Source organism: Caenorhabditis remanei, chromosome II (assembly GCF_010183535.1).
Source record: "Caenorhabditis remanei strain PX506 chromosome II, whole genome shotgun sequence".
NCBI classification, from domain to species: Eukaryota; Metazoa; Nematoda; class Chromadorea; order Rhabditida; family Rhabditidae; genus Caenorhabditis; species Caenorhabditis remanei.
This window is the reverse complement of record NC_071329.1, coordinates 5,696,817-5,707,086: the sequence shown is the minus strand read 5'-3', so window position 1 is coordinate 5,707,086 and position 10,270 is coordinate 5,696,817. Positions and strand designations below refer to the sequence as shown.

The 10,270-nt window shown below is 39.3% G+C and overlaps 3 protein-coding genes across 3 annotated transcripts; 2 read left to right on the top strand and 1 right to left on the bottom strand.

Annotated features, from left to right (window-relative positions):
• Positions 1–487: 487 nt before the first annotated feature.
• GCK72_004730 (uncharacterized protein) lies at positions 488–2,720 on the top strand (the record flags this gene model as incomplete). Its single annotated transcript, XM_003097073.2, has 3 exons — positions 488–1,072; positions 1,123–1,245; positions 2,265–2,720. The coding sequence occupies 3 exons, from the start codon at positions 488–490 to the stop codon at positions 2,718–2,720; spliced, it is 1,164 nt and encodes a 387-aa protein (XP_003097121.2).
• Positions 2,721–3,415: 695 nt separating this feature from the next.
• Positions 3,416–3,715, top strand: GCK72_004729 (uncharacterized protein; the record flags this gene model as incomplete). Its single annotated transcript, XM_053724860.1, has 1 exon — positions 3,416–3,715. One exon carries the CDS (start codon positions 3,416–3,418, stop codon positions 3,713–3,715), a length of 300 nt encoding a protein of 99 aa, XP_053589054.1.
• On the bottom strand, positions 3,431–9,449 carry GCK72_004728 (uncharacterized protein; the record flags this gene model as incomplete). The annotated part of the gene is made up of 7 exons (XM_053724859.1): positions 3,431–3,665; positions 4,678–4,875; positions 4,950–5,104; positions 6,344–6,760; positions 7,544–8,197; positions 8,600–8,708; positions 9,217–9,449. The coding sequence occupies 7 exons, from the start codon at positions 9,447–9,449 to the stop codon at positions 3,431–3,433; spliced, it is 2,001 nt and encodes a 666-aa protein (XP_053589053.1).
• Between the last annotated feature and the right edge of the window lie 821 nt (positions 9,450–10,270).

The window sequence follows — 10,270 nt, the reverse complement described above, 5'->3', positions numbered from 1 at the left end:
TACCCTATCTGTGAAACGACTAATTTGAGAAAGGCCAGTTTTTTGGTCATTGCTCACAACTCACAGTCAGAAGCGGATGCTAGATAGAAGTTCTTCCAGGCGTCATACCGCTCTGGAAGGAGCCGTACTAAAAAGTTGTCGACTACAAAATTATAGGCCTAAAAAGTTCTATAGCATACTAAAACTCTGAAATACTCAGTTTATGCGAGACTTCAGGGCGCCTCTTTGAAGTGGACCGTTTTCAAGAGTCATTGCTAGGTAGACTCTGTTTGAGGCCTTATATCTCTTTAAAGAGGGACGTACTAAAAAGTTGTCAACTACAAAAATAGTAGAGATTTAGAGTTGATCTATATTTTGATATAACAATCTTAATTATTTGCTTGTTTCTGAAAGCACTAGGCGCTTTCAAAGTCGGTTGTTTCTCTCCATTGTCGTTTTATCTCCCTTTTTCTGAATCCCTCTAATCACCTTTTTCCTATGTTTCCAGATGCGTCTTCTAGTGGTTATCCTATCCCTCTTCCCACTTGCTTTTGGCTCAGTTCTCGACTCATTCCGTGCTAATGGAATCGAATTCGAAGTGTACGGTGAGGGTCGTCTAATCCCCGAGAAGCAGCACTGTGTCCCGTATACTCTGGATCTGAATGAATTCGTCAACTCGTTCAATACAAATAACATGAATGAATACTCTCGTGGTCTCCTTCAAAAGAGAATCTTCACCTCTTTCGACGCCATCTGCCGTAAATTCCATATCGGAGTCAACGCGGAGTCCCCTTCGTACAATCTGACAGAGGACAGAACTCAGATGAGATATCTGGATTATTTCGATTATAACTGGAACTCGTTGAGATTTGAAAGAGATTTGAAATCTCTTTTCTTGGAGAATAAAATCAATAATCCATTCTTGGACACTGTCACCGAGGAGACTATTAAGAGAGCCGGCGCTTCGGATATCTCGGATTTCGCTCAAAAGACTACGGTATTCCCGAAAATGTGTAATGTCAACCAGATGACAGTCGACACAATGATCTGTTTCAACATCTCGGACATCCCACAATCTGGAACTATTTATGCGGTAGGTCAAGGAGAGAATTGGCTCAAAAACTCAATCTTAAAATAATTCAGCTCGCCCACGGAGGAGAGTTCTTGCACAACGAGGAAGTCTATGCCTACTACGATATCCCACAATTCGTTTTGATCACTCAACAAGCTGTTATTCCGATCGAGTTGGAAAAGTGCAAAGTTTTGGTTAGTTCTTATTTTGAACCGCTACGCATGGGTAAATTGAGGCTTGATTTAAGATGTTTTTAATCAGGCTTAATTAGGCGTCTCGACGGTACTCAGGTTTAGTTTCCATAGATTTAGGCTTCCTGGCTGGCCGGATCGGACAAATTTTTGGTCTTTATCATTCAAAACTCCTTGTTGGCTGAGTTCCGGCCCGTTTTAGACTGAAATAGACTTGATTCGGGTTTGTGCTAGACTTTAAGACTTTGTCTTAGTTTAGACAGATCTAGACCGACCAACTACAGTACTAATTCTAGACCAAGAGAGTCCGATTTTAGCTAACTTCAGCAAATTAGGTCGACTGAGGTCGGTTCAGAGCGATTCTAGATAAATTTTAGACGATTTTTGTCGATCTCAGGCTGTCTTGACCGCGTTTCTTCAATGTAGTTTCATTCAGACTCATGCCAGGGCCGATTTGAGCCAGTTCATGTCCATGTAGACCAATAGGAAGCTGAGTCAGACTCACTCAGGACTATTTTGACCGTCCTGACCATTCAGCTAAATTTGGGATAGTTTTTCACTTCTTCGCGTTTTAGTACAGGCTAAGTCAGAGTTATTGGACGTGACCTATATCATTGGAAAGCTGAAACTACGTTGATTTCAAATGTATATTCTGTTTTTGCCCTCGAGGCCAGGTATTTGAGAAAAATGAGGTCAAACTTTACTTATTTTACCAAACTTTGACCTAATTTTTCTCGAATACCAGGCCTCAAGGAAAAAAACAGAATATATATTTGGAATCAGCGCGATTTCAGCTTTCTAATGATATAGGTCACATAACTCCAAACCGATCTCGAGGGATTTCAAGTTATCTTAGGCGATCTCAACCAATCTCAGACCATTTTTTACCAACTAGGATCGATTTTAATCGATCTGAACCGATATCACGTTATCTTGACCGGAACCGCAACGCACCCTCCCTCATCCCTAATCCCCAACTCCTCAATCCACTCAATCCTCTCATCATTTTCAATCATTTTCAGTTCGGAACGTACATCTACTGTTTCGAGGAGTTCGACACCCAATGCGACGTCCGAACCCTCTCTGACTGCCCGATTCTCGCCTACAAGACAGACGATGACTTTGTGTTCCGTCGTAACTTTGGAATTGGATACATCTACGCAACGACCGAATCAGAAGTTGATTTGTATCATAACGGAACTCGTCAAGTCGTTCCATCTCGAGTCTTCATTCTCCGCACCAGTTACGGAACCCCTGATTTGGAGAACGGACAACCCGTGATGCTTCCCGAGATGACACCTCATCAAGAGTCGGAAACAAGTCAATTCGCTGCCTTGTTGCCAGAATCTCAAAAGATTCTCAAGTCGGACACGCCCACTCGTTTGTTCCAAACTCAACGTCGTGGTGTCAATGCACTCAGTCATAAGCACAACGATCATGGAGCTTGGGACAATATTCGCGACTTTTTCGGATTCTAAATTTTTTTTTCGTTTTTTGGGCTGAAATTCAGCATCTAAAACCCAAAAATACCTCCCCCTCCACGAGTACCTTTTTTAATTTAAAATTCTTTCTGAAATTCTTAAAATCTCTGTCTCTCCTACTCCTCACATCAATTCTTCTAAAACTGCTTCTATAGGCTCCGCCCCTTTTTTGCTCTGATTACCAAAAGGGACGGAGTCTAAGGAAGCCACAGATTTTTGAAAAATTGATGTTCTGTTTCATCTTTTCTGTATCATTTTTTGCAACGTGGCTTTAAAACGAATAAAAATTTATAAATTTTGAATTTTTTGTGATTTTCTTTAAAGTTTTTAGATTTTCAGGTTGGAAGCTCCGCCTCTTTTGATATATCGCTTAAAAAAGTGGGTGGAGCCTAATTTTGCTTTAAGTTTTCACTTTTTTGGTCGAAAATATTCAAAATTTGGCCATTTTTTTCTTTAAAAAATCTATTTTTTGCAATTTTGAGACTTTAATTTAACCATAACAAGCGAAAGCAAGATTTGACATACTCAAATAAGAAAGTAGATCAAAAAGTGAATAAAACAAAACACTGAGAACTGGTAACAAACGAAACGAGAAGATCGGGAAGGGATTGAAAATACCAAAAATTAGCAACGGGGCGCGTTTACATAACACGGGGAATTCAAATAGGAGAAGAAAACTGAAATAATTATCAATGGAGCGCAGATGCTCAGATCGGTGTAACTTTAGTCGGATCGATATCATCCAGGAAGAGAGTGTCGAATACGGTATCCGCAAAGTCCGGATAGTATTGGCAGGCACGAGTGGTGTCAGGCATGAAATTGATTTCGAGAAGTGTCGATTTGATGACGTCATCGTTTTCAGGGGAGTGTTGAAGCATGATGTCGACACCGTACATCGCACGGGACTGGACATTTGGGGCGACTCCACGTGGCGCTTCTTCTCTGGAAAAAAGAAGGAGATGGTGTGGAGAGAAGGGATTACGGTAATCTAGATGCATGTTTACTCAAAACTCCAAAAAACGCGTATTTTCAGTCAGAAAAATGCTCAAAATCCGAAAATGGTCAGTGCTGGCCGAACTTTTCCTGTTGGGTTTCTAGGTCAGCGTTTTCCAGTTGGAAGTTCTTCCACCAGCATTCCTTGAGCTAGCAACTTGCGGCCTAGGAATCCAACAGAAAAAGTTCGGCCGTCACTGACCATTTTCGGATTTTGAGCATTTTTCTGGCTGAAAATTCACTTTTTGGAAGGGGTTCTGGGTAAAATCATAGGAATGTCCAAATTTTTTGAAATGAACTCTTAGATTACAGTAATCTCTTCAAAAAGAGTTTTTTAAAGAGCTTTTTTGGTTATCTAGGTCGCCAATTGTAATGGGTCTCATCACGAAAACTGCAATTCTCATGATTTCTCCTCGATACCTAAAGAATTCCAAGGTTTCTTATAGGAGTCGTATTTTTTCAGATTCCGATACATCAGAGAATTCAAAGAAACTTTCATCATTGTAGCATATTCCATTCAAAAATCGCTCAAAACTCCGCAATTACCGTTCTCCTGACTCGAAAAGAGCCTAGATGGAAGAGCTTTTCAGCGCGGCCGTGTAGTCCTCTCGGACAATAATTCTGTTCATTTTCTCATCGTTTCCAACAAATTTCCGTAGCTTTTCTTTATGTTGCGAGATGAACTGAAAAAAAACACAAACAAGTCTGTTGAAAAATTGACGAAACGAGGAATTGAACCGAAATCTTGTCCGAGAGGACTACACGACAACGTGGAAAAACTCTTCCACCGAAGCTCTTTTTGAGCTAGGAGAACGGGAATTGTGGCGTTTAGAGCGATTTTTAGTATATGTTCCAATGAATAAAGTTTCTTTGAATTGTCTGAAGTATCATAATCTGAAATTTAAAAAATATCAATTCTAACTGATAAGTTTAAACCATCAAATTCCCCCTCTCTCCTCACTTCGCCGCCGCCTCGATAGCCTTCCGAATGGTCGAGTTGATATCTTTTTGAACATTATCCCATTGGATTTTAGGATAAGTCTTCTCGATAGTCTCAATGAATTGTTCACATTTCATTTGAAGCACTTTCTCCTTATCCAAATAGTTGAAAACTGTGAAATGAGTCTCCAAGTCGTCGAAATTGGACAATTGGAATTCGCTGAAAAAAGGAAGACTTGTCGATTACAGTCTCCAAAGATTGCGGTGGAGCGCGTATGCTGCCTCAAAACTAACTTGATAGCGAATCTGATCCAGAATCGATTGTAGACGTAGGCAGTGACCGGGGAGATTCCATTGAGGAAAACGATGTAACGGAGATCAAATTTCACTTTATTTCCGTTGTCTGGACGGGGGAAGAGAAGTGGGCGGGGGATGTACTCGCAAACGATCTGCAATTATTGAAAAAATGAGTTTTTTCTGCAAACTTGTCAAAAATCGGGCCGGCCGGATTCAAAAGTGGGAACTCATTTTTTAACGAAATTTTTTGAAAATTTTCGAAAATTTAGAGTAAAAGTGCTTAAATTATCATACGTTTACAAATTTGATTGAAATTTAAATTTTTAGTCAAAAACTATACTTTTTTTTTTTAATTTCAAAATTTTCAAACTTGATTCCGGCCGAACAAGTCTGGTTTTCTCTTAAATTTTTCAAAAAATATTGATGAAATTCCAATTTTATAGTTAGGGTTGCTGTAGCTTCCGTTTTTCGCATATCGTGCAGCGAATCTTACAGAAAATTGAGAATTTTTCAAACAGACAGAATTTCATCTCCAATAAACGATTACTGTAACCCAAAAAGATTCTGGAAATCCAAAAACTAAAAATTTCTGCAACGAATCGATGCATCCTGTGGTGTTCCCACAGATTTGAAACTACAGTAACCCAAGATATCCTCAAAATCCAAAAAGCTAAAAAAAATTCTGCAATTTTGCGTAAGATATCATACATCTTATGTTGTTTATACAATTTTGCAACTACAGTAACCCAAGAAGATCGGAAAAAGCGAAAAATTAGAAGAGATAATGGTGATTGCACAGATTTCAAACTACAGTAAACTAGGACCCACTGAAAATTCAAAAAACTGTAAAAATCTGTAATTTGGCGTAAAACCTGATGATTTGCATACTATCTCAAGCTATAGTAAAAAAGACGGCCTGAAAATTCACAATTTCAAAAATTCGGCAATTTATACAAATTTCAAACTACAGTAACCCAAAACTTTGAAACTTTCGCAATTAGTGGTAAGATCTAACCCGGATAAAAATGATTGTACATACTAGAAACTACAGTAACCCAAGATCCTGTGAAAATTCAAAAAGTTCCTAAAAATCTGTAATTTGGCGTAAAATCTGATGCATCCTGTGGTGTTCGCACAGATTTGAAACTACAGTAACCCAAGACATCCTCAAAATTCAAAAAGCTATAAAAATGTGTAATCTGTCGTAATATCTAATACTTTGCATACTGCAAAATTTCAAAAACTCTGCAATTTGGCGTAAGATCTGATACATCTTATGTTGTTTATACAAATTTTAAGCTACAGTAACCCAAAACTAGGAACTTTAGAATTTTCGTAATTTGTGGTAAGATCTAAAGTACAGTAACCCAAGACCACCACACTCTTCTCACCTTCGGTCCAGTCTCCACCATTCGAATGATCTGATTCAAATCCTGTGTGACCGTCATTTCCATTCCTCTCGCCAGATTCCACGGCTTTACAATCCACACATTGTGCTGTCCGTTCTTCTCACGATTTTGGAATCTCGAAACGAATTCGGGCAGTTGAGTATTCAGATTGTAGGTCAGCTGATACCAATCATTTTTCACAGGATCACGCATTGCACACGCGGCGAGAAGATCCTTGACAGTGATGCATGATTCGAATGGGAACTGATTCACCATTCCACATGGATTCTCAGTGGACAGTTGATTGTAGTCGTGGAAATGTTTGATCATCCAGATGACGTCAGCCTTCTTCCAATCGTCGACATACTCGATTTGATGGGTTTTCAGGTGTTCCGTGAGTTGAGTGTCGTCGGCGTAGACCTGGAAATTGGAATTTTTCCAAAATTTAAGGTTTTCTAATATGAATCGGTTCAAAAAGCCTGGCAAAAGAAAAAATCCTTTTGGAGCTCGGCCTGAAAATCAGTCTGAAACGAGTTATGAGACCTCAAAGTGCAAAACATTGCTCCTCGTCGTGCACAGCAACTTTTGACACTTTAAGGTCTCATAGCTCGTTTCAGACTGATTTTTAGATCGAGCTCCGAGAGGATTTTCTCATTTCCCTGGCTTTCTGAATCGATTCATATCAAAAAACCTTAAATTTTGGAATGAAGTATCATTGGAAAATAAGGGACTTTCGCTTTCTATGTACAGAAAATACTTTACTTTTTAGTGTATTTAACAACATTTAGTGTCGAAATGTCCCGGTTTCGAAATGACTCGGCATTTGCCACAGAATTTCATTAAAAGTTCAGTGCTGGCCTAGAAACCCAATGTTCGGCCACCAGAGTTTTCCACTTTCGAGCAAGTTTCAGGCTGAAAAATCGCATTCGTCAGAAGTCGGAAGCCTGTGGCTCGATTTACTCGTTTTCTGTCTATTTTTCCGTGGTCTAGTTTTGCTGGTTGAGAGAATGTCTCGAATAAGCCAGTGGGATCTTAATGTTGTGGCGATGGTGCATCGACGCTCGGTTGCACTTATGCCAGAAGTTACTGTACTTCTCCCGACCGATGTCCGCCCCACTACCATCCTAGATTTCTAGATGTCTGTACGATGCATTCCGGCCCGAACGTTTCAAATATCTGTTCACACCAATTCGTTAGAATTACCTTAATTTTTCTCTTTTTCAAAATGGGCAACGACGTGAAAATGGCGGACTGCGCAGTCTGTTGCTCCTTTCCCTCCGCCAGAAAGTCCGGATTGCGTCCTGAAGTGAAATACTCCATCGTCGGTGCCCCGGGTACCATACTCTCCTTGGAGAAGTCCATCGGAGCCCACGGGTTCTCAATATACTTTCTCCATTTCGGATTCTGGGCGGTGATGACGTTGGCAGCCCAATCCATCGTAATTTCCTCATCAGTTTTCACCGGTTTTGTCAAGAACATGATACTGTAGGCGCAGTTTTGCGGGAGGAACATCAGTGGGACGATACGGACATTTGGCTCCGCGGAGTGACGAACTCTCGAGCCGAAGTCATCCATCACGTACCAGACGTGCTTCTTCTCGATCTCTCCGTTCTCCAACTGATAACTGATTGAATATGTTTGAGCGTATTTCCACAGAGATTTCATCACTTTTTCAGTCAGTTCACTCTTCGGATCATCGACAGAATACGACGAGAGACGTGCGTCGATTGATTCGTGACGTGGCAATCCGGGAGTGACGTCAGAATCCGAGAGACGTCGAGCGTGTTCTTGTTCCTCCTTCTCGATGGATGTCTCGATTTTTTCGGTGGTATCGTCGCCTTCACAGAGGGAATCGGTCTGAAATTGAATTTTTGGTGGGATTTTCAGATTTTCACTGATTTTCGATATTTTTGAGGCAAAAATGACGAAAATTTCAGTTTCTTCGCATTTCTAACCCGATTTCCCACACAGGTACTAGCTTTCCACGATTTTGGGTTTCTAGGCCACTAAGACAGTTTTCGGCCGGATTTACAGATTTTTTCTGACTTTTCGATATTTTCGAGCCAAAAATTACGAAAATTTCAGTTTTTTGCTTTTTTTAAACCCCATTTCCCATCCTGGGACTAGTTTTCCACGCTTTTGGGTTTCTAGGCCACCAAGACAGTTTTCGTTAAAAAATCCACTGAAAAATGTACTTTTTTGCTGATTTTAGCTGCATTTCCGTCCGATTCAGGTGGCAAAAACCGGTTTCTCACTTACATCAATTCCGAAAAGCGATGCGAGTTTCTCAGCGAGTCCCTCAGTCGTTTCAACACATTTTCGAGCGGATTCCGAGGAGAATGAAACGAAATGATCGATGAGGAAGATGCTGGAAGAATAGAATTCGAATTTTCTGATAGCAATCTATATGGATTCTGGAAAGTGAGTTTTTAACTGGGAAATAGGTGTTTTTGAGTTATAAACTGTGAAAAATCGGTCAAAAACTGATTTTAGACTCCAAAATCGCTTTAAAATCACATTTTGAACCGGAAAACTCGAAAAATCCGAGAAAATCGCGTCAAAATTGCATTTTTCGACGTTTTAAGCGGGAAAGACCGTTTTTCAACCTAAAAACTCGGTTTTTCAACACAAAAATCGATAAAAACCCGTCATTTTTCATCAGCTTTTAGTTAGATTTCTGATTCTGAAGTTTCTGAATCTCTGGCTCCAGAATTCAAGATTCTAAACTCAGAATCTGGTCATCAATGCTTCAGATTCTGAAATCCATAGCTCAAGATTTTGTACCTAAAACTGAAAAATTCACTATTTTTAATCTCATTTTTGGGATTCTGAATTCCAAATCTTAAATTCCGACTCATAAATCCTCAATCCCTTACTTCTCCTCATCATTATTATGCATATCCTCCAATGCTCTCACGAAAAGAGTCTTCTCATCGTCTTCATTCATTTCACAGATTATCTGAAAACGGTCTCCCGCATCGAATGTCTGATCCGCCAATTTCTTGTACAGACTGTGCCATAATTCTGGTGGAACAGCCGATGCGTTCAGTTGACCAGAGTGTTGATCCAAGAAGGTGCTGAATGGATAGTCGACACGTTCTTCGGACATCTGGAAGGAAAAAGGGAATTGGAGGATGAAAAATTGAGAAAAAAACAGAGAAAAACGGTGTAAAAATAACTTTTTTGCAAAGTTTCCGGGCGAAATCTTCAGAAATTGATAATTTACTGTTCAGAACAGACTTTTCCAGATAATGGAATAGATTTTCATCCCAAAAATGCATTTTTGCAAATAGATTTAGCTGAAAATTGCTGAATGCGGCTATTGCTGAAATCCATGGTTTTCAGCTAGAAATTTTCCATTTTGAGCCATTTTTCACGCAATTTCATTCTATGCTTTTTCTATCAGCCAATTTTGTCTGAAAATCATGTAACCAAGCTACTAGTGATATTTTGAGCAAAAAAATGTGAAAAATTGCTGAAAATCCGTAATTTCAGGTCAATTTTGCATGAAAAAAAATGTGGAAACAGAGAATTTTCTCTCATTCCTCATTTTTCCCAAAAAATTCTTCTAATATCACAGTGTTCGTCAAAAAATGCTCCAGATTAGAGCACAGCTCTAAAATTTTACGTCGATTTCGTCTGAAAATCTGTAAAACCAATGAAGAAAAATGGTAAAAAGATATGAAAAAAGAGTCGAAAACTCAAAATATAAACAAAAGATTGCAAAAATTGCAAAAAAAAACAAATCTTTATACAAAATTCAATTCTGAATGGAAAAAATATCACAATTTCTGAAAAATTCCTGAAATTTTGGGTGGAGTCAAAAGGCACATAGAGACAGAGAAAAAGACACAGATTGGTATGAAAAATACACAAAAATCTAGCAAAAAACGGCACTAAAGGAGAAAAAATTTATATACATGGCAAGAA